The following is a 24,183-nucleotide window of genomic DNA, read 5'->3' as shown; positions in this document are numbered from 1 at the left end:
TGGAGCGGCGGCCGGTGCGCCCCTCCTCGATGGGGCCAAGCAGACGAGTGGCGACTGGTGCGCGCCTCCACGACGGCAGCGGGCGGAGGAGCGGTGTCCGGCACGTGCGCCTCCCCGACGGGCCTGGCGGCAGAGGAGCGGCGGTCGGCGCGTGCGCCAGGCTGAGTGGTGGCTGGTGCCGTGGCGCATGGCTCCCCCACTGTGTCATGGCGGCCAGAGGAGCTCGCCGTAGGATCTCAGCGGCAATGGTCGAAGGAGCTCAAGGAGGGGCTCAGGCGTATTGCACATCCAAACGGGTATTGAATTGGGCTGCTTCCCAAGATTCTAAAACGCAATGCAATACTCATCCAAACAACATAATTTATATTGGACTCAATTCAATATCATGGCGGAATTGGCATTGGACACAGTTCAATATCCAGACTTCCAATATCGACTTTCAAACGTAGCCTTAATATTTCGACTTCGCGTGCCAGTGGATAAAAATAGACTGCATGCAGGAGGGGTATTAAATATTGTTTGTTTTCTGGAGGTTTAAGCATTCAAGAGCGCTTCTTTTCACTAGGTAAATAATGATGAGATAAGTAGGATTGATAAGCAATGTTTATTTTACTCTGGTTATTGTGCCCATTCCAAACAAGACTATCATCCATGAATGCAGGGAGTAACCACAATTACAAATTATGCATTGGGAGCTATAGTTTCTTAGGCTGTGTCTATGCAACATGGCATGTCATAGACACTACTACATGGTATTGTTTCTTGGTTGGAAATGCCCTAAATGACATCCTCAAATATGACCTTGGAGATGTGACTATCGATTGTTTCAGGTGAAGAATGAGTAACGTAGCAGAAACTCCTAGTCACATTGAAAAATGTCTGCTTGGTCGCCCTGCTTATAGCGTCGCAGCTCTGATAAACACATTGAACCAGCTCTTTCATCTCCTGATCTACTTGCTGTTCTAAATTCTCAGTGCTCTCCGTTGTTGTTCCATTCTGATTGACCTTAAATGTTTTATTTTCAAAAAAAGAAAAGTGGATTAGCAGAGTTTAAGAAAGGACGTGTGTAATAATTTTGTGATGATGCACGCGCATACCTGAGAAAGAGTCCTAGAGCCAACTTTGTTGCAGATGGAAGAGGTAAGCTTCTCAAGCTGGGAATACTCGGAAAGCTTCAGATTCTGGTTAGCTGAACAGTGTCTCCCTGAGCAGATCTCCACTGTGCGAACTAACAACAGTGTTGTGCCTCCTTCACATGATTCATGGACATCGTTCGTGGTCAATTCTGTTAGCCATGTCTTCCACTGCAATAGCAAAAAATAGATGAATTCATCACTTTTCCATCATTTGTTTCAAGACAATTATTAAAAAAATCCTTATCATGAAGTAATAATTAGAGATGATGTGTCGGAATTTACAGCTTCACGGAGATCGTTGGAAGCTTCTTCTCCAGGTGCAAAGAGATTAATCAGCTCATGAAGTGCATTGAGGAGGCCATTCTCCACCGTCGAATACTTCTCTCCACGCCTGCATCCAACACATGTACATTGTCCACTGGATTCAGATTTGGGATCAGCAGAATCTACAACAAATTTACTAGCTACACCTACACGTCGCCTGGGTTGCCTCAGAATTCCCAAAATAAAAAACAAAGTATAGTGCTATGCTCAAACCTTGCAAGATTGTCGCCGTCACTAGTGAGTTCACTATTGAGCCCTTCCAGCATGCTTTCAGTAACATAAGCGTTGCTGCTCTGGAAGCACGAAGAGATGGCCTGGGCAATCACCGCAGTGCGTGCCCATCCCAGCCGCTCCGCTGCTCGGTGTGGTTCAAAGATGTTGGCTGCTGCTAGGAAGTAGGCTCTCATAGCGCTCTGTGGAGTCACACCATACATTTCAAGATTGTTTTTCTCACACCACCTGCGTACGTACAGGAAGGATTGATTGCCACATAAGTAGATAGATTGGGGACAGAGCTGGATTGGATCGGAGGAGTTTCATTACCTTTTGAGGCCCTGCCACTCAAGCCGGCACTGTCTCTGGAAGTTGCTGAAATCGGCCTTTGCCAATTTGAGTAACAGATTGTTGTTGAACAGATGCATCCTAAAACAAACATACAGAGTTAATCAAGTGTGCATGTGGAATGGTTTGCAGAAGTGCAGAGTTGGGAAATATAAGTAGTACACCTGTAAAGGTTCTTCCCGATCCACACATTTTCACTGCCACCGTACTGCTCCAGATACATCCTCATCTGGATGCGCGGCAGATTTGCCTTCCAGGGGAACTCGAGGCCGTAGGCGAGCTCACTGGGCAGGCCTGGGGAGATGAACCACTTGTCGTTGAGGTCACCGGCGGCTCGCCTCTCCTGGAGGAACGCGTAGTTGTAGGCCTTGGCCCGCTGGACAACACTGTCATCACCGGGGATGGCGGCCTGGTCGGCAGCGCGGTACAGATTGTACATCGCGGTCACTGACTGGCTGGACTGCCCCGGGTACACAACGAACTCGCCATCCTTCGTCTCGAAACACTTTAAGGCCTCTTTGTATATGTACGTACATCAATAATCCAAATCAGAATAATAAGGATTAGAAATGCTAGCTGCCGAATAATAGTATAATTAAATCTGTAATGCACAGCCTGCATACCAGTAGAGACGTGGTAGCCGTGCTGCCTGAGGAGACGGAAACCCATGGCCGTGTCATCGATGTCCGCCACTGAGCAGCCCCAGGTAAAACCTATGCCTTCATCACTCCAGTGCCTGTTCAAGATAGGGGGTGAATTCTTAGTTACCCAGTTGGGTAGAATCGAAATAATGATCACAGCAGTGGCCATTTGAGTTTATGTTACCTGTAAACGTAGTCTAAATAACTGTCAATTTCGCTCCTGAAGTAGGAGGATAAGCCCAACCGGTCCAACCGATCGACAACCCATAAGCGCTCGAACAGCTCCACGGGGTAGATAAAGGGTGCTGAAAATGAAGTTATGGATATCAAAAGAGAAAATCAATTATATTACAACTGCTTTTATGCAGTCAACGGATAGTACTTGCAGGCTGTAGCTAATAAGCAATAAGAGATGTCTTTATTCGTTCACTCTACACACCTCCCCCGTCGAACTTGTCGACGACATCGGTAAGGTACTCGAGGCATTTCTTGTTGCCTGTTTGCATAAGAGCATAAGCTGTCGCAGCTGGTGAAGACAAGGAGCCATCTGGAGCCTGGAGTTTGAATAACTTGTCCCAGTCTAATAAACCTGGCATTCCCTCTAAGCTAAAAAGCAAAGATGTTGGTACGGAGTGCAGTACATCTATAGGAATCCTACAAGTCAGATAGCCGAACATTTTGGTTAGCGCTAGAAAACCATAATTATATTATTCATGCTGCTTGAAAACCAAAATATAGATGTAGGATTCCCACAACAAATTTTCTAGAGAGGGTACCTAGTTCAGTAGGTGGGAGATCTTTTATAGTACTGATCTATACCAATATTTGAAAAGAACTAGTATAGTAACATCGAACAGTTCAAATTAATTGTATACTACTGAAAAATTTAGTAGTAGTATAGGTAGTATACGTGAGTTATAGTTAGTATAAGGATATTATGGAAAAGAAAATAAAAAAACCTCGTTGGTGAATGTTTCTTCAAAATTCCTACCAACCCCTTAAACACGATGGGTCCTATCATGTAGAAATTACAAAAATATGAAAAGCACCGGTTAAATACTGTTTTTCTGGTTACTGGGCGCACCCTCTTTTTTCTTGAAAACTACCAAAAAGAATCCGCAATATATTAACAAATAAACAAGCAGGTGTAGTTATCGTACTTAGCGAGTTTTAGTTCTCTTTTCGCATATATGTCTTGCAACACGGGCTCATCATAAGGTATGTCAAGGCCTACATCCTTGGCCATCTCTAGCAGCGTTGGGAAGGTCATCTCAAAACCGACTATCATCCAATTATCATCGTCCTCACGGAGTCTCTTTATATTCTCATGGAGAAATGACAAGCCTACAACAACAGATCAAGTTCATGCCATTACTTGTGGGTGACTACTATACAATAGCAAAACAATATTAGCTCGATGAGGAAAGACATCAATATAATAGTTAATTGATATATATATATTACTTATTATTAGACAAACTATTAAAAACCGTACCTTTGTTGCACTTGTCGCTATGAATATTCCAAGTTGTCAGAGCAATGGCGCAAGCCAAGGTGTTGATGAGCCAGTCTTGGACTACGAAGATGGCGTCATCGCCCCAGGAGCCATCGGGGAGCTGGTTCCTAGCGATGCAGTCGATGCACGAGGGGAACTCCGGGTCTTCTCCACCGTCCAGCTTTCTCACAAGCGCGACCCACGCCGTGTCGTATGATGAGAAATCAAGATCGCCGCCTGCCGCCGACCTCAGCGCAGCTCTAACGGTGTCGATCATTTCGTCGATGTGTATTGGCTCACCACCCTTTATATATGCAGCGAAGATTAGTGCTGTTTCGTTCAGTGGTATATATGCACCTTTCTGCTATTTGTGTGTAAATTAAATATTTGATTCCCTTGTCAAGCATGATGAGTTTGTAGTATGTATGCACCTTATGCAGGACGGAGCTAGGCCTATTCACTGATGTCAAACTGACATCGATGCTTTTGGGCAAAATTAGTGAAGAATCACAGTTTTGCACTGTTATGTATGGAGTTGACAACGTTGTGATATGGAGCTGACCTCAATGCTTTTGTCTGCTAGCTCCGCCCTTGCTTATGTTGTTATGACAGGAAGTTCTGATGCCCCCTATCGGAAGTCTCGATGCCTACTAATTTTTTGTAGCAAGTTGGTAACGGCTAGGGGAGTCTCTCCACTCTATATAAAGTGATCCCCGGGTCATTTGAGTTGTCTTTGGACACATTGAACACCTGAGGCCACCTTTGTGCTGAGAGAAGTGATCTAGAGCTTGCAATTCACCAAATTCAAGAAGAATTCAATCCAATGGGGAGTAGCAAGTGTGCTTGAGCTTAGGGCTAGTTTAGCGAGGGTCAAGTGAAGGCTTAGAATCTTGTTACTCTTGGTATTTGATAGAACCTAGACGGTCTTGGTGATCGGAGGCTCTTGGTGAGCTCTTTGAGTTTGTGGGAGCTCCAAGAAGGAGATCTTTTACATGGTGTGAACGAAGCTCGCCATTCCAGAGAGGATGAAGAAGAAGCATTCTTAGTGGATACTTGCTCTTCGTGATGCAAGGGAGCTCAACGCTTTGTTGGTGCTCCAACGTGGACTAAGGGAGAGCGTCAACTCCTCGATACCACGGGAAAAAATCGGGTTGTCTCGTGTCCTCTCTCATTTAATTCAAACATTTACTTCAAGTTGTTCCCCTTATTGCTTTTAACTTTCTTGTTTGATGTCTAGGACTCAATTTTGCTAGTGTGTTTCCTTGCCTAGTTCTATACTTGTTAGTGTGATCTCTTGGGAAATGGACATGCTAGTGTGCTTTTCTACCTAAATTTGCTTTGTTAGTGTGCTCTAGCTGCTAGGTTTCGAATTCTAGGTTTAGATTTTGAAAAAGTTTCAATTCAACCCCTCTTCTTGAACCACGATCCTTACAGCACCTTATGCTGCTGTGTCTTCCCAACAACTGGTTTGTGTGCTTCCGCATGTGCGTTGTTCTGCAGTGCCTCCACGATAAACCCTACAAAGCAGACATGCAAAAAATGTCCCTTGTTAGTTCTAGTGCTGTTATTTTGTTTTGGAGCCTTGGAGGGGTCATTTGATTTCACATATCTTTATTCCGCGTGGTTAGAATTTCTTTAAAAAAGAACAGATTTGAGTCCTCAACCAGACGGTGAGCATGGAGTATGCACACTTTGAACATTTGCATACATAAAAAGCTGTTACTTGTTATTTGGACACATCAATATCGCCATCAAATATTTACAAAGTGGAAAAAACGCAATACATGCACGAGATATGTCTTTCAGAGGAAAAAAGCTATTACCCTGATGAGATCGCTGACGTCGCCAGCGCGGAGCGCGGCTGGGCAGGGCATGCTGAACCTGCTGTGTCCTGGCAGTCCATCATTGGAGCAATGCCGCTCTGGCCAGGGACGCAGCAGCGCGTGCTGAGCACTGCATTCTCACTGTCTCTCTCTGCGACTCACTAAACAATAGAACGAGCAACCGTGTTAAAGAGAAAACTAGGACTGCTCTGAGATCACAAACTATTATTTTGCGCCGGTATATATACACTCTGCCTGCGCGCGCGCATCATGTTGGCACCTCTAACCAATTACTGCAATACTATAGTCCATCCACGAGGTGTTGACTGTGCGACACCACCAGCCGGTACGGCGTGTACATCAAGCTCATCAAGCAGAGGATGGACGGGCTGCTGGCGTGCACCAACGCCGTGCCGTTCTGGACAATCAATCTTCCACGGCGTTAGTTGACTATGCGACCCGGCCGGCGGCCCGTTGGTGCTTGCACAATCAAGCTCAAGAAAAGGATGGACGGGCCGAGTCCAAAACAAAAAATCATATCGATCCATGCGTGAAACGTTTTCTTTCTCGCTCTGTTGATCTAAGGCTAATTCTCTCTTTCTCGCTGCCTATCTTGTTTCCTTCTTACCAGAATCCTTTTGCCCTTTTTCTTTCGGCTTACCTTTAGACTTTGCGAATCTCGGAACGAGATTCTGTTTAAGGGTTAGTTCTGTCACATCTCACAATTTCAATTTTAAGATGTAAACATCTTTTCAAATATAATTATCCATCTTTTGAATATTTTGAGATTTTTTTTAGAATTTTCTAGCATTTATTTTCATTTTTCCCTAGAGCTGAATCCAATTGATGGAAAGTTCTAGAATATTTTCACGAGATTCGAATATTTTTATTTGAACTTCTCGTGTCCCAAATTGTCCCTAAAATTTTTCCTTAAAATTTTTGTGATTCTCGGAATATATATATATATATATATATATATATATATATATATATATATTGTTATGATATAATGTATCTGGGTGCATTCTGTACATAGAATGCACCCAGGCCGCCGAGCGCGTCAGGCTGAACCACCTGGTGCATCCGACCGCACATGCATGTGTTTTTTCTAATTAATCTTTATCACCCGCTAACCAGGCAAAGTCACGTCGCACAAAAATCCCACTAGCCTGCATGCATGGAATCTTTTCTTGGTTTGATTCATTCAAACAAATTTTCTTCTAAACCGTAAGTCTGATTAACAAACCGTTTGTTGCATCTTACTCAAAAAATGTGCTTAACAAAACTAGATCCAATATGGATATATTTTTATATTTATTTTACGAATTGCATCTTCATTTATTACCGATTGCAACTCTGTCTAGTATTAAATTGCAACTAGGTATAACGATGTGTCCTATTTGTATCATGTCACAATAATCAATTACAGTTGGCACATATTTGGTTGCAACCAATATAGCAATTGGGTTGCAACTAGCATAGCAATTGGATTGCAACTCAGTCTTAACTAGTTGCAACAAGTAGTAATTGAGTTGCAACTGGGTACTAACCGATTGTACCAGTAGTAATTATGTGGTAACGGGTTGCAACTAGTACTAACTGGGGTTGCAACTAGCAGTCTAAGACTATGGTGCAATTATGTTATTTCTGTGATTGCAATTCAGAGTGCATATAGTTGTAATTATATATTATTTTAAAAATATTATTGAAATATATCGTTCATGGATCTCATTTTGTTCGGTACATTTTTTCCAACAACATGCTTCAAACGGATCTGAAATCACATCTAGATTCAAGAGATATCGCATTTTTATATTCAGATCAAGGAAAGATTCCTCTGCGTGCAAACTTCTGGTGGGTGCTTTGTGGGATGACGTGGCTTCAGATAGTTGGTTGGATTTATTGTTTTTTCCTCGTGGGCACGGATTGGTGCTACGATAGGGTCTGTGCATCCGCAACAGAGAATGCACCTTGTCGCATTTTAGCCTCACCGTCTCCCACATGTGTAGAAATGAATTTTTCCATATATATATATATATATGAAAAAATTCATTTCTACACTTGCTTGTAGCTGCTCCCACATGTGTATCTCATGATATATGATGTATCTGACCCAACGAAGAGTATGTACATCTATGATGGTATATACATCTATGACGGTATATGTCAGTGTTATGACGGTATATGTCAGTGTCTCAACCTCGCGGTCTAGCACCAACTAGTAATAATTCTGCGTGTCCCTTTCTCTAGATGGTTGATGCAAGATGAAACACAATGACACGGGGTTTATCCTGGTTCTGGCCGATGGGGCCGTGTGTCCAGCAAAGGGAGTGAGCACTGTATTGTCTCGCACCCGGGGTGCCTGTAGTAGGGGGTACAAGCTTGGGCGAGAGAGGGAGAGAAGCTCCCAGGTCTCTGTGTTTGCAAGGGTTGATTGAGGAAAGTGCCAATATGGGGAGTAACGAGCTTGAGAGTGTATGTCGCAGAGAGTTCGACCGTTCGCCCCCCTAAGGAGAGGCCCGCCTCCTCCTTTTATAGGTTCAAGGAGGGGCGGATTACATGCATGGAATGCCCTTGGTTTTGTCAGCCTCTCCCCGAATCGGGGGGGACAGTTGGTAGTTCCTGTAGCGGAGCACTGTGGGACATGGCGACGGGCATGGTCGTCGTCCTTGGAAGCCTTTAGCCACGCTTGGGGTGTGTCCTTGTCCTGTGGCGCCGGTGGACGATGTGGCGACAGCTGCAGGGCACGCCATCCTCTTCATTTGACTGCGCGTGGCACCGAGGGTGCTGCTGACGGCGATCTTTGTTTTGGTCAATGGTCGTACCGTGTCCGAGGGTCGTTGCCCATGCCCGCCGAGAGTCCTGCAGAGGGAGGAGTACAAAGATTTGGTAGCACAGTAGCGGGTGCAGTGTTGGACATGTCCGCATAGCGCCTGGCAAGTCCGCACACCGCCGGGAATGGTGGCACAGTGACCGGAGTTGGTGGACGGGACTCCGATCGTGTCCGCTGCGCGGCGTGGCTGCTGACATCGCCTGACACTATCACCATGCCGCGGGGTGGTTTAGCAATAAATGCGCTAGTCTTGTCGAGTGGGAGGATCATAGTCCCAGTCTGCCGAGGGGGTTCTCGAGCGAGGCGGAGTTTCCCCCCTGTACCGAGGCCCCGCGGAAGGCTCGGCCGAGGGGACCTCGAGCGAGGCGGAGTTCTCATGCTCTCCGAGGGTAAGCCTCTTACCCTTGGGCGAGGCGAAGATGTGGTGTGCTGCCAGGGGCCTCGGCAGGGAGGCCTCGGGCGAGGCGGAGATTGCTCTGCGGCTTGTGAGGCCTCGAACGAGTCGTACCTCGGTGTTGAGTCGTGGGCCAAGTGCATATTTGGGCTTTTGACACCTGGAGAGGATTTGGGCGTCCAAGCATAGATGATGGCAAGGCACCGGAGTGGGGCCTTTGGACTGGAGAGGATTTGTCGTCCGAGCATAGATGATGGCACTGCACCGGGGTGGGGCATTTGGCCTAGTTGCTTGATTGTGTTTCGCGTTTTTAAAGGCATTTTAATCCCTAGGTTAGGGTGCCTCCATATTATAGTACCCGACAGTAGCCCCCGAGCCTTTGTCGGAGTGTGTATCAGTCCTGCAGAGGCTTGAGCCCCCGAAGTAGTGGCCGGGGTGCTAACTTTTGGGATTTTGTCCTTCGAATTTGTGAAATATCCTCCATGGGGGTGCGTGAGCGCACCCGCGGGTGTAGCCCCTGAGGCCTTGGAGGAGTGCAAGCACTCGTCCAAGGGCTATGAGTATCGCGTTTGTGTGGTCGATCGGGTGACGCAGCCATTCAGCGTTCGTTTCAGCCGGTTTTGGCATTCCTTTCAGCTGGTAAGGCGGCCCTTGCCCTCTTTGGACCAATTCAAACAGCTCATCGAGCGTGCAAGGAGGCTTGTTTGACACGTGGGATTTCACAATTGGGCTGTAGCCGATTTTATTCAAGGGTATGGCCTTAGCCGTGAAGTGCGAGGAGCCTCCGAGCCCCAGCCCGTATGAGAGAGATCATGGGTACCCCTATCATACTAATACGACCCTCGGTCTGCCTTTTCGCAAGGAGGGGTGAAGCGAGCCATGCTACTCTCGCTTGGGTGGCGAGCCATGGATGCTTCGGTGAGCTGTTATCGGGTGGTTCGAGTGGACGTCCGTGCCCCGTTCGATAAGGGTCAGCTTGTGATCCGGAGACACGTCCCATAAAGCGCTCACAAATGTTCGCTAGGCAGGGCTCGAACCCATTAGATAGGGTCCGAGGTCTCGATGCTCTCCCTCGGTGGGATCCCTCATGCTAGCCTCCTTTGTCTGGCCTTGAACACAACGTAGGACGTCTCGAACTCGCATTCAAGGCTAGGCTTTGTATGAGCACGTCCATGTTGTCCCTGACTCTGTTGATCTGGGGTGTTTGTCGAACCCTCGGCGGGCCAGCCCTCGAACCCCTGATCAGTAGGTCTTGGAATATTGTTCCTTCATTAGTAAGGAACCCCTCGGGGGAATATTCCGTCACTGTCCGCGTGGGGTGCGGAGTCGTGGGGTCGTGCACGGGGGTCGTGCGTGACGTGGCCTGGTGCGTGTGGTGCAGGCGCGCCTTTTAAGGTGGCGTCCTTGGGTAGACGGAACGGCGCAGGCGGCCGCCGAATGACGGGACGGCTTCTACAGTGCACCTGCACCGCTTCGGTAACTGCACCGCTGTAGTTACTGCGCGTGCACGCGGGCTTCCATGGCCGTGGGGTCCAATTGGTGGTCACCGCCAAATCTCCCGCATTTAATGATGTTGATTTGGGATAGCCGCGGCGATTCCGCCCGTTGCCGCGTCTATAAAGAGATGCATGGGGGAGTCCGTCCGGCTTACCCTTGCTTTTGCGGTTGCCTCCTTTGCCCATCGCCGCCCGCCTCCTTTGCCTCCATCCTGCGTCAGGCGCTCCAGAGCAGAGAGGCGAGAGGAAGAAGAGGAAGTGAGCGCACCTTGCTTCTGTTCGAGCCTCCATCCCTTTTTCGCCATCGCCATGGTTTAGTTGGTCGACCCCGTGCCGTGGGGCAAGTTCGTCGCCGGCCAGGCATACTTGGAGACGCTGGTCGCTGTCAGACCTGGGGCAGCGGGACTGCTTATAGGCATAGAATGTTCTAGAGTAAGGGATAGTTTATGGATGTACCTTACCTCTTTTGTAACTATCTGAATAGGCGTAGAACTAGCTGTAATACAATGGAAACTACCCGATTGTGTTATAGTAGGACTCCAACTATACTCGGCTAGGACTTTCCATGTAACCTTGTCCCCCCAGATATACAAGGGTAGGCAGGGACCCCCTCGAAACACATCAACACCTAAGGCAATACAAACAACCATACAGGACGTAGGGTATTAGGCAATTCGCGGCCCGAACCTGTCTAAATCTTTGTGTTTCTTGCACCATCGAGTTCCAGAGCAGTCGATCTCTACCTACAAACCTTACTGCTAAGGGTATCCCTGAGCAGGCTTGGCGGTAAACACCGACAGCTGGCGCACTAGGTAGAAGATTCGGCGAGTTCATCGGCGAATTCGATGGCCGGATCAAGCAACGCCAACAACGTGCCTGAGGGCACAACCCATGTTTTCGGTTCTTGGGCCTGCACGGCCGACGGATCAGGTGGCTTCTCCAGCCACCTTGTCACGCCTAACTCGCCTAAACCGAAAACCATCATCCAACCCGCCGACGTCTTCAAGATCGCTGATCTCGACGGGAAAAGAGCTCTACTCGAGCTCAGCTCGGATCTTACAGAAAACGTGCCAACTCCAAGTCGAATTCTCGAGTCAGTCAAGTTCGACACAAGCTCTGACTCTGAAAAACCTCACTTTTCCGAAATCCTCGGAAAATACGTGACTTATCAAACGCCCTAAGATCAACAACTCGGAACTACTCGATGGAGTAGATCAAGTTTCACGATCAATAGAGGGATGCATCAAACTAGCAGAACCCGCTCTTGGCTCATCTAAACCACAGCAGAACCCAGAAGTATTGAACTCACCGCAGGAACGGTCGGGTGATTTATTCTCTGGGATCGATCGAGTAGATTCTAAACTCGCCAACAGTGTGAAGATAACCGAAGGTACTCTGCAAAACAAGAAGCAAAAATCGGGAGGAGGAATCTGCGGGGGATCTGGAAAGACAAACCCCCAGGTTGTTCGGATGGGACCATCTTTCTCCAGGAAACCTCAGAACCTTTCACCGAAACCTGCTCACAGTCAGATTCCTGAACCAACCGAATCCTTGTTCGATCAGAATTTTGACCAATTCATGAACAGCCTCGACAACTTTGAACCATTCGATGACCTCGAAGACTGGTCCGACAACATCGACTTGTTCATGGAAGCTATGGTCCATCCACCCCAGAACGCTGACGCCCTATGGGAACTGGCTAAGCTCAAAAAGGGAAAATCCAAAGCTCCAGAAAAGCCCACCAAGTCAATCTTTGACAAACCATGGATTAAGGAGCCAGAAGGACTAACTCCCACGCAATCATGGCTACATTAATGAACGAGAACGCCCTCCGCGTAGAGATCGGCATTCCGCTTCTCGCTCACCCAAAGCACACATATACTAAAATCGGTGGACTAACCGATTCTGACTTCGGGTACTCTTCCAACTCGGAAAACGACCTGGATGACCTAATCCAGTACAGCAAGGAAGTCGAGTTCAACTCGACTAAAGATTCCAAGTCCGATCAGAACTCTCTCCCAAACTTGGCCATATATACAACACCGCAAGGACGGATAGTGCGCCTGAAGGAGACACAAGATCCTAACGCCTCCAGCTCTCAGCCAACGGATCTTCCCTTCCAGCAGAGCACTCCACTAGACCCGCCCTCAAGCAAACAAGACCAAAAAATTTAAGAACTTTGCCGCGAAATCCTCGTGGTTCGCATCTCCGAAATCCATGAACCTGAGGATGACTCCACGGAGCGTCTCAACCTCGACGACTATAATTCTGATGATTTCGACGAATATCTTTCCGACAACATGGAAACTACTCCTCCCACGATCACAGAAGCCCAAGCTACCACCAAGCAAGATCTGTCTGCACCTCCTCCAGGAGTAACAGTTACTGTGTAATTGGAAGAGCAACGCCCACCAGAAGATTTTTACGAGCGTCGTCGCCTGCTTAACCAGAAGAGGGCGTTAAGGCACCAGCGCCTCTCCAACCACCAGCAGGAACAACAAGGCGACAACTATGACTACTCTAATTGTGACCTCCGCAATGTGATCAACATTGGTCGCGACGCGTGCAACGTCATCATCTCAAGGAGAAAGGAGCGCGAGGAAATTGAGGGTTACAGCCTTTCTTCCATCTACCGCATCCCAGCACATGCTTCTTCGTCCTTCAAGAAACGCAAATTGGCAAGTACCCTTCCCTAGGGAAAACCGCAAGGAGAAACATCTCTCGGCGGAGACAGGATCAACAAAATGCTCCTACGCAAGTGCTTCGTGCACCCAAAGAGCTTTCATACGATCTTCGAGTGCAGCTCACTCCGCAAACCCCTTGGGGCACCACTGATAAAGGAGACTTTACCAATAATCTAGTTGTCGGTGTCCAAACCCGACGGTCCGGCACCAACTAGTAATGATGCTGCATGGTCCCTAACCCTAGATGGTTGATGCAAGAGGCAACACAGTAATGCACGGGTCTATCCTGGTTCCGGCCGCGGGGTCGTACGTTGTTGACGGCCCTTAAGTCAGAAATAAAGCCGTCAACTCCTGCATCTTTTCATAACTTTCAAGCACCAAAAGTAGTTATAGGGCCTAATGCTAACCATTTCCACGAGTTTTGGTGATTCTTGGATTGCATGCACCCACACCCGGAATAGGGACAAAATAGATGAAAAACACAACACAGATGCACAAAATATCCGACACTGTGTCATACCAACAAAGAGGGCCCACAAACCAGACCAAACCGACCAATCCAACCCCGGCACCGACCGATCTGACATCAGGACCCACCAATCAGAGACCCAGCAGAAGGCGATGGCCAGAGGCAGCCAAAGGTGTTTGGCTGACCCCACATGGCAGTGGACCAGGCTGAGATTTGGCGGAAAGCACGATCTTATCCTCCAGAAGGCGGTTATCCATGTTCCCATATCTGTTGGTGGCGGGAACCGACCTTTAGAGCTATAAAGGAGCCCCTCACACCCTCTCAAGGAGAATCACTCATTCCATCATCCATCACTCCATTCACTTGTGGGAGAAGTAGTAGTAGGTCCCACCTGTATTAGTAGAGTAGAGGGAGTGTGCGGGAGAAGGATCGAAGAAGAGCCGGACGTGTCGTCCTCTCTTCGTCTTGTACCTCGGCGGGTACGAATCATTTGAGTAAGTATCCGAAGTTCATTTCTGTTAAGTTCTTGGTCTAGTATTCTTAAGTTATTCATTTGTTTACGGGATCATCATCCGTTCTCGTAACGGTTGCTCTAGTAGAGGGCCCCTGGTAAAGACGGGTAACCCTGCACAACGCTAGAGTAAGTAGTCAAAGGCTTAAGCGTGGTGCTTAGGTCCTAGATTACCTTTGTTTTCCTCGTGCCCCACAGTATTGCGGGGTAGATCGCAGGTGATGACAGCCCTGTCGGTCCGCTACGAAGCTGCTTCGTGGTTAGTGCACTCCCCCATGTCCGAGTACGGCGTAGAGCCACAAGCCGGAGGTCCCTAACATACCTGGGTCAGACCGGTGCCCGAAGTAAACAAGTGACGAGCCTAAGTCTACCTTCCCTTGATCTTTAACCTTAGATAAACCACACTACCCGAAGCTCGCCTACCTCTTCTTCTCCTGGTTAAACTAAGCTAGAAGGTCGTTACATATTCGTTCCATGTGGAAATTACGATACCCTGAATACTTCTGGGGTGAAGTGCCAAAAATTGTGCTCCGGAGAGCGGGTGTGTGTTCTAAGGGATGAGTTGGGCGTCTAAGCGTGTGAGAGCATGGAGAAGATGGTGCCTGCCTCCCCCTTTTATAGACACAAGGAGGGGTGGAGTACATATACGGGGAGATCTAAAGTCATCTTCTTCTCCCCGAATCGGGGGTGCGCAGTGGATGACTACTGTAAAAAGTACACTGTGGGCACTGAAGAGCATGGTGCCCGGCGTGGCGGTTGTCCTAGGCGACGTCCTTGGTCTTACGGAGATTGCGCCGGCATCCTTGTGGTTCCTGTGTGTGTCGTGGTGTTCCCTGTTGAGGGTACCGTCCCCCGTGTTGACGTGGCAGAGCATTAAGGGTTTGACAGGCGGGGGTCTTGCTCTGGTCAAGGCCCGGACCGCATTCGAGGGTTGCGCCCATGCCGATCGAGGGTTCCGTGGTAGAGGAAGTACGCGGAGTAGGCAGCACAGTGGCGGGAGCAGTGCCGGGCACGTCTGCATAGGAAGCCGCAGGTTCCCACAGTGTGGACACAGTGATGGGGATGGCGGAGCAGTGACCGGAGTTGGCGGACGGGACTCCGGTCACGGCTGCTATGCGATATGGTGCCCTGACGTCGTTTGACTCCGCACTCCGCGGCGGAGTGGTTGGCAGTTAATGCTCTTGTCAGACGGGTCGGTGAGCAGATGGGTTGTTAGTTCCAACTGCCGAGGGGTAGCCTCGAGTGAGGTGGAGTTTCCCCCTGAGCCGAGACCCTGCGGAGGGCTCGGTCGAGGCGGAGGTGGCCTGCTCTTCCGAGGGTAGGTCCACTACCCTCGAGCGAGGCGGAGATGTGGTGCGCTGTCGAGGGCCTTGGCGGAGAGGCCTCAAGCGAAGCGGAGATTGCTTCTGCGGGTTTGAGGGGGCCCCGGATGGGCCGTACCACGAAGCTGGGCCGTAGGCTGAGTGAGGACTGAGCCTCTTTGGGGTTTGGAGAGGATTTGAGCGTTGTGGGCCCGATTGCCTGATTGCGTTTTGTGTTTTGAGGGCGATTTGGTCCCTGGATTAGGGTGCCCCTAATTATAGTACCCGATAGTAACCCCAAAGCCTTTGTAGGGATGAGCTTCAGCCCTGCAGAGGCTTGATCCCTCAAAGTTGTGACTCGGATGCTGACCGCGGGGATTTGATTCTCCGAATGCGAGAAGCTTCCTCCGCGTGTGGTGTCAGAGGAGATTAGTTAAGATCGGAGTTCGCCGACAGAGGAACGGCGGCAGGGCGCACGGCATACCTCATGTACCATGGTGTCACCGCTGGTGGTGTCGCCGTTGCGCTGATAGGAGGGTTTAGGCTGGTTTGCGGGGCAAGATAGAAACGAGGAGAAGGGTCGGGTGCTTGCGGCCTTATTTCGAGCCGGAGGCTACGGGTGGAAACGGGTCCAACTCCGAACCCAACACGAGCCGAAACGAGGAGAAGGGTTGGGTGCTAGACTATAGATTTTGATCCTCGAACATGTGAAGTTTCCTCCATGGGGGCGCGTCAGCGCACGCGCGGGTGTAGCCCCCGAGGCCATGGAGGAGTGCTTGCACTCGTCCAAGGGCTATAAATAACGTATTGCATGGTGCATCGGGTGGGGTGACCATTCACCTTCTCTTCCTGCCGGCCTCGGCATTCCTTTCTACCGACCTCGGCGTTTTTCAGTGCTGATGTGGTGTCCCGCTGCCCTTTTGATGATCCAGCGAGGGGGATTTGTTCGACACGTGGAACTTCACAATCGACGGCGGCCGATTTATTCGAGGGTGCGGCCTGAGCAGCGGTGCGCGAGGAGCCCCCGAGCCCTGGCCTGCGTGAAGGCATTCAGGGAACCCTCGTCTTTTCGTTACGACCCTCATCGCCCTTCCGTTGGGAGGAGGGGTGAAGCGCGCCATGCTACTCATGCCCGGGCCGCGAGCCATGGTTGCTTCGGTGAGCTGTTAGCGGGTAGTTCAAGTGGACGTCCGTGCCCCATTCGATAGGGGTCGGCTCGTGGTCCGTAGACATGTCTCATAAAGCACTTGCGAAGGTTCGCTAGGCGGAGCTCGGATCCATTCGATAGGGTCCAAGGGCTCGATGGGATCCCCCTGCTAGGCACCCTCGGCTGGCCTTGAACACTGCGTAAGACATCTCGAACTCCGTGTTCGAGGGTAGCTTGTATGGCACGTCCATGCAGTCCCTGACTCTGGTGATCTGGGGCGCTTGTCGAACCCTCGGCGGGACAGGCTTTGAACCCCTGATCAGTAAGGTCTTGGAATAAAGTTTCTTCGACGGTAAGGAACCCCCGAAGGGAATATTCCGTCACAGTTTGCAAACAGCGCGGAGCCGCGGGTCGTGCGCGGGTCTTCCGCTGATCGTGGGCGACGTGGCCCGGCGCGTGCGGTGCGGGCGCACCTTTTCAGGCGGCCGTCTTGGGAAGGTGGAGAGGCATGGACGGTGGCTGGCCGATGGGACGGCACTACAGTCCCGCCGCGCCCCGTCGGTTACCGCACCGCGGTATTTATTGTATGCGTGCGTAGGTGCTTTCTTAGGCGTGGGTCCGGCTGTCAGCGGCTGCGAAATCTGCCGCATTTAATGCGATAGATTTGGGTCCGCAGCGGTGAATCCGCCCGGCGCAATGAATAAAGGATAGAGAGGGGGGATTTGCTCGGCTTACTTGGCCATTTTGCTCTCACCTCCCCTGCTTTCTTCACCTCCCCTGCTTCCAGAGCCCAGAGCCAAGAAGCGAGAGGAAGAAGGGGAAGAAGAGAAGTGAGTGCACCTTCGCCTTCATTCGAGCCCACTCCACACGTTCCCCTTCGGTTGAAGCAATGGCGCAGTTCGCGGATCCGGTTCCATGGGGCAGGTCCACCGTCCGTGCGGCGGATTTGGAGGCGCTGGTCGCCGATGGGCTCTTGCCACCGAACCCTGACCAATCGCCGCCGATGTGGATCATCCCAACGCCGGTGGAGAGGGAGCCGAAGCCCCCGAACGGCTACATTGTGAACCTCGTGCGGCTCCACGAGCAAGGATTCGGCGTCCCCACCAGCAAGTTCGTTTGTGCGCTCTGCCACCACTACGGGGTGGAGCTGCACAACTTCGCCCCCAACTGCATTTCGCAGGCGGCGGTCTTCGTTGCCGTATGCGAGGGATACTTGGGGGTGGAGGCGCATTGGGATTTGTGGGTGCACTTGTTCCACAGGGAACTCTACACCGAGCACGTCCCCAACCAGCTAAGGAGAGTCGCCCGCGCCGGTGGTCTCACGCTCCAAGTGCGCGAGAATAGGGGGAACCTGTACATCCCCTGCAAGATGACTACAAACAACGCCGGGTGGATGTTGGCGCTCCTTAAGTACCCATTTTACTATATGATTAGGAGTTGTTTTGGTAAATTCTTCGGGATGATTCATGTACTAACCCGCCACTTGGCACCCGAACTTGACCGTTTTCGATTTTGTCCTAGATTTTGGAGCATGTTGCATTTTGACAGGAAATTGGACATTTTCGGAGATGTTTTGATGCATGGTAACAACTGGGCTAAGATGAGGAATAAGAGCAAGAGGCCACACGAAAAAGGTGGGACTGAAAGGGGCCAGAAAGGGCCCAGGCCGGCTGGCCTGGAGTCCTTGGGCCGGCCGGCCTAGCCCATTTCGGGGCCCAATCGGTCTCAGTTTTCTTCAGCGCGAAGTATGCGTCAACCCTAATCTGTGTTTTACAAAAACCGCCGACTATATCTGCCTATAAATACCCCCGAAGCCGCCGTCAAAGTGGGATCGCAGAGATCGCAGAGAGGAAGCATCCAGAGACGAGTTTTAGAGATCCATTCGAGTTAGACACAAGAGAAAGGCGACACCGGAGGCCTCATCGTCCCTCGGCGCCGCTGCAATTTGGAGGACAGCAAGGGATCCATCCCTTGCCGGAGATTTCGTCACCGTGATCGACTACGCTTTGCTTAGCTTCATGGGGTAAAGTCCTCGTTTGTTCATGGGGTTGTAAGGAGATCTTGAGTTGTAATTGCCGAATCCTTTATGAGATTGATCTATCACGATTCTTGTTGATGATGTTTTGATGCCTAATAGTTCGCGACTTGGCTTTGGGTTTGCTTTGCTCTTGCATGGTTTACTTAGATTACATCAACTATCGTGTTCTTGTTGATTCGTTACCGATTATCCTCGTGTAGTGACAGTATGCGGGAGGGAAATGTTTTGATCTTGGAACACACCTTTGGTAGATTAGATCCGTTCTTCGTTGCTTGGCGATTACATCTCTAGTGATCCTAGACCCTATGGACAAATGCTCTTCATATCTTGTGCACACATCTATCATTGCTCACTAGTCTAGATTAGATTAGATTGGTTAGATTAGATCTATTTCACACTCAATCACTCAATATAGATCTTTTACCAACATCATTAGTGTTTAGTTAAGCATAGTAATACACTTGTTCCATGGATTGATAAACCTTGGGGGAATACTCTAAGGGAAAAGCTATACGATTCGTGCGCTTGCGGTACGTAAATTGGCGCTTTAAGAAGCGTCAACAGTGGAGCCGAGGACCAGCGTAACGACGACGAGCAACTTCCGACGTTCACTAACAAGGTCCTGCGGGAGAGGCCGGACGCGTTGAAGTGTGGGGTGTCGCCCCCTGAGCGCCAGGCCAAGCTCAAGGTGTTCATCGATGTGCTGCAGTATTTTGGCGAAGAAGGGGCTGATGGCGCCCGCCGCCATCGCGAATTTTCACCGGCAGAGGGTGATTCCCCTCATGGAGAGGAGGTTGGCGATCTTCGAGCTAACCTCCGAGGCCGCACCTGAGGGTTCGAGGATGATGAGCGTGCTACTCTCCCTCGACGCCGCTGCCCACAGGGCGAAGAGTGCGGTGGCGCACTTCCCCTCTGACCCCGAGGACCTCTAGATGATCAAGATGCGCCCTGAGAAGGGGTACATCAGTCTGGTGAGTCCGGCTTTCGATTGTTGTTGACTTTGTGCTGATCCTTCTCCTTCCTCTTGTCCTTGATCCGGGTCATGCTTGCAGGGGCTAAGCCATAAAAGCTATGTCTCGAAACCCCCGCTCCCTGAGGTCCGTAAAGCAAACCGCATGCGCCAACAGGCGGAGAAGAAGAGGAAGAATACGGCAAAGGAGACCGCCGCCAGGAAGAGAGAGAGAAGGGAGAAGCACGATAAGGAGTGCGCCAGACGGAAGAGGGAAGGCCTCTCCTCGCCGACCATGCCTGAGTCGACCGAGGAGGAAGACTCCTCGCCCGGCGGGGTGGATTTCTAGAAGTCCGACGACTTCGAGGTGGTGACGGCCGGAAGCCCTCCGCCGGTCCCGCAACATGCCAGCATCGAGGCCTCAGCGTCTGTGCTGGGCGAGAGAAGGCTCATACCAGCGACACTTGGGAAGGCGCCCGCGCCAGGGGGCGGACAAAAGGTCGCCCAAACGTGCAGCGGGACGGAGCGCGCCCACGCCGGCGGCGGGCAGGGAATCACCTGCGCCACCGGGTGGGATAACACTCGCGCCTGCGGCGGTGACGGGCGGGCGGACTTCTGTGTCCACGACATCGGCGGGCGGCAGGGCGTCCGTGGCGAGCGTGGAGTCCCTCGGGCGAACAGCCCCGAGGGCACAAGCTGATCGAGGGACGACGCCCCTAGGCCCGTCGTCAGGAAGCGACAGTGTGCCGCGAGGCCAGAGGAGTGGCATGGGCAAGCGCAGGCTGAGCTCTCTATCAAGGTAAACGATCTTGATTCCACCTTTCGCGTTTGTTTGTTCGACTCTCCGGCCCCTACTGACTTGTCGTTCTCCCCTGTCAGTCCAGCCGCAAGGCCGCTACCCGGGAGACAGTCCATCTTGCACCGTCCAAGGCCCTCAAGACCAGGGTGAGTGCAACGCCGCATTTGGTGCCATAGCCCCTGACCAGAGGGTCCCATACGCTGGAGGCGGTAGCCGTGGTGCTCCGGGAGGCGATGGCTCGAGGGGCCCAGTCGGCCGAGGGGGAGGCCGGCCGAGGCAACACGAAGGGTGCTACCCGGTCGGATGCTGAAGCTGAGCCCGGCCAAGGCGGCGACGATGGCGCTGTCCAGCCGGGCGCCGGGGACGATGTAGGCCGTAGTGGCATTGTTGACGCCGTCCTGCCAAGAGCTGGGGGAGAGACGGGCGGGGATGCGCTGGAGCATCCTGCCGGCCAAGCAGAGGGGGAGGTCCTCGCCCCCGAGCCCACGGGGGCTGGGGTCGAGGGTGCCGCGGCAGTGGCGGTGGCGCAGACGGTGCCAGTGGTGGTGCTAGAGGAGACCCTCACCCCCGAGTCCACGGGGGCTGGGGGCGAGAGGGCCGCCGCAGCGGTAGTGGCGCGGATGGTGCCGGAGAACGTAGTACCGGTGGTGGAGTATGGGGACTCGAAGGATATCGACCCGGTTGCTGCGGCTAACGCCGCCGCCCGGATTGTCGAGTTCGTCTCGGCCTCCGAGGGTGTCCTCGAGGCCGGTCCGTCTGAGAGGCCCCACCACAGGGTTGGCCGGGCGATCATTTAGTCTGGGGTCCCCTCGGACTTTGCCCGTGCCAAGCGGGAAGAAGGCAACGCTTGGCGGGCGCATATTGCCATTGGGGCCCGGATCGAGGAGAACCTCTCCCGGGCTCTAGGTCTTTTTTCGCAAGTGAATTTCAACGTCAACAATGTGAGTGTCCTATTCGCCCGTTTCCGGTTTCATGCGCATAATTCCCACTCATGTTTCTTCGTCTGCAGCAGCTGCTGTACATGTCGCGGGACAAGAGCGTCAGGCTGACACAGCTGTACTCCCAGGTGGACTTAAGTACATAAACATGGCAATATAAGTAAGAGGTAGCTACTGCTTATACAGGCTAATATGTTTATCTTTTTGTTTTCTCCTGATTGGATGAAAACAGGATAGTGTATGTCTGGTTTCTCCTTGCCGACAAATTTTGTTGAAAATCCTGAGAAACTCGTGAGAAGAGTCCGACCTCGCGTCGTCCCTCCTCCGATCTCGCAGTCGACAAGAGAGCCAGCTTCCCAAGCACCATCAACAATCACTGAACTCATGGCTGAGAAGACTCTCCACGACTTCTCCGTCCCCTCAGCTGCCAATGTGGCAACTGGACCCAACGTTGATGTTGTGGACGTGAACTTTGAGCTAAAGCCCAGCCTCATAAACATGGTGCAGGCTAGCCCATTCTGTGGCAAGCCGAATGAGAATGCCAACGCCCATCTCCAGAACTATCTGGAGTTATGTAAGACCGTAACTATACGGGACGTTACGGCTGACGCCATCAGGTTCCGCCTGTTTCCTTTCTCCCTCTTGAGGAAAGCGAAACAGTGGTTTTATCAGAATAAGAAAGCCGTCAGCATGTGGGATAAATGTTCCACGGTGTTCCTCGCATTCTTCCCGTTGGGCAAAACAAATGCCCTGCAGACAGTGATGGAATCCATCCAAGAAGCTTGGGAGAGACTGTAAGAATACATACTCGCCTGTCCTCATCATGGGATGGACGAGTGGCTCGTGCTTCAAAGCTTCTACAATGGGCTAACGACAACATCCAGAGCCCACCTTGATGCTGCTGCTAGAGGAGCCTATCTTGACCTTACAATTGCCATGGCTACGGCCTTGATTGAAAAGATGGTCTCCAAACAGGGCTGGAACGAGAAGCGTTCCCAGCCCAGAACCAAGGGTGGAATGCATACCGTCAAGGAGACAGACATGCTCGCCGCCAAGCTGGACCTCCTAATGAAAAAATTTGACGAAGGGAACCGGCAACAAATGCTTGTTCCCGTCCATACCATGAACTCGTACTTCACGTGCGAGGTTTGTGGTGACAGTGGACACTCAGGGAATGACTGCCCCGAAACCCGAGAAGACGCAGCCTACATCAACAACAACAACACCGGGTTCCGTCCACAAGGAGGCCAGGGGTGGGGTCAATCATGCCCACCATTCCAAAGAGGAGGTAACAATTTTAACTCAAATTTCAATTCGAACCAACCCTCCTTGAGAGATTTAGTCTTTGGCCAAGCTAAATTAAATAAATCTTTAAACAAAAAGCTTGCTGCCAACGATAAAATTTTAGAAGGTATAAATGCTAAAGTTGAAACTCTTTCTTCTGCTCTCAAAAATCAACTAAGTTTCAACAAAATGATAGAAACACAACTAGCTCAAATCGCTGCTGCTGTTCATGTCTCTGAGAACGGGAAGATCCCAGGGCTACCCGAATCTCCCATTGAAACTGCAAATATAGTGTCTACCGGGTGGGGCAACCTTCCCCGGCAGATTCCCCGAACTAACCATGCAGGCAGGTACAATCCCCCAAAGAATGATACCTGGGATGGCCTGGTAGCAGCAATTCAAGAAGGTCCAAGGGTCCCCATGATCAGCTGCTCAATCTTCGATCAATACTATGAGCATGCACTCTGCGACCTGGGGGCTAGTGTCAACATTATGCCCATGGTGATATACGAGAAACTCCTATACCCTGTTCTCTCCCCAACATACATGTGTGTGCAGCTCGCAGACTCTACAATCTGGTATCCCGAAGGGATAGCCAAGAATGTCCTGGTCCGCGTGCGAGACTCCATCGTCCTTGCAGACTTTGTGGTCATGGATATAGAAGGTGACCTCGGAATCGAGCTCATTCTTGGGCGACCATTCCTAAGCACCGCCAGAGCAAGGATCGATGTAGGAAGATGAGAAATCCGCTTCCACATCGGAAAAGAGAATATGTTCTTCAGATTCAAACAGAGGGAAGAGCAGCGCATCCTGAACCGACAGGATGATGAAGGGCAGGCAATTTGGGATGCACCAGAATCCCCACTACCAAGACCTACGGCCACAAGATCAAAGAAAAGACGTACAAAGAAGGTGTGGTGTAAGGTCGCAAGCTCATCCTCGTCCAATTCTCCAGGAAGAGCCGAGCAGTGGTAATCACAGCAGGAGAAAGGTCCCGCTTGTCAGACTCAAAATGACGAGCCCTTGCCGAAGGTAAATCGGTACGTATCTCATATTTACTTTCCACCATTTTATTTCTCTCGACTTTTTTGATTTTTCCCACTGCATATTTGAATTTTCAAAACACCATTGCATGCTAGAAAACTTTTTCTAGCACTTTTTCTATTTTCCACAAAAAATCTAAAAATATTTTTGAGCATGAAAATCCTTTGGAAAATAAATTTAAACATCTTTTCGAAGCAAAGTTTGGCCGGCACCAAAGTTTAAAAAGTTTTTGACCGTTAGAAGGGCAGTGGGCCCTGGCTATCAGCAGGGGGCCCACCTAGTGTTCGGCCGAACCCTAGGGTCGGCCGGCCCCGTG

At 50.8% G+C, this 24,183-nt stretch overlaps 1 protein-coding gene across 1 annotated transcript; it reads right to left on the bottom strand.

Annotated features, from left to right (window-relative positions):
* Positions 1–590: 590 nt before the first annotated feature.
* On the bottom strand, positions 591–5,053 carry LOC120655904 (ent-copalyl diphosphate synthase 2-like). Its single transcript, XM_039933885.1, has 11 exons — positions 4,158–5,053; positions 3,823–4,006; positions 3,102–3,316; positions 2,847–2,967; positions 2,645–2,757; positions 2,186–2,537; positions 2,004–2,102; positions 1,674–1,919; positions 1,419–1,527; positions 1,098–1,304; positions 591–1,005 (listed from the first exon to the last, which is right to left on the bottom strand). Exons 1-11 carry the CDS (start codon positions 4,432–4,434, stop codon positions 778–780), a joined length of 2,151 nt encoding a protein of 716 aa, XP_039789819.1. The 5' UTR covers positions 4,435–5,053; the 3' UTR covers positions 591–777.
* Between the last annotated feature and the right edge of the window lie 19,130 nt (positions 5,054–24,183).

This window comes from Panicum virgatum, chromosome 1N (assembly GCF_016808335.1).
Source record: "Panicum virgatum strain AP13 chromosome 1N, P.virgatum_v5, whole genome shotgun sequence".
Classification (NCBI taxonomy): domain Eukaryota; kingdom Viridiplantae; phylum Streptophyta; class Magnoliopsida; order Poales; family Poaceae; genus Panicum; species Panicum virgatum.
This window is presented reverse-complemented; position numbering and strand designations above follow the sequence as displayed.

Bases quoted from the DNA above. Each gene is read 5' to 3' on its own strand.
- LOC120655904 (XM_039933885.1), bottom strand. From the start codon at position 4,434: ATGATCGACACCGTTAGAGCTGCGCTGAGGTCGGCGGCAGGCGGCGAT. The intron at 4,007-4,157 runs GTACGGTTTTTA...CTGTTGTTGTAG, and splicing joins TAGCGACAAGTGCAACAAAG to GCTTGTCATTTCTCCATGAG. The intron at 2,758-2,846 runs GTAACATAAACT...TATCTTGAACAG, and splicing joins TATTTAGACTACGTTTACAG to GCACTGGAGTGATGAAGGCA.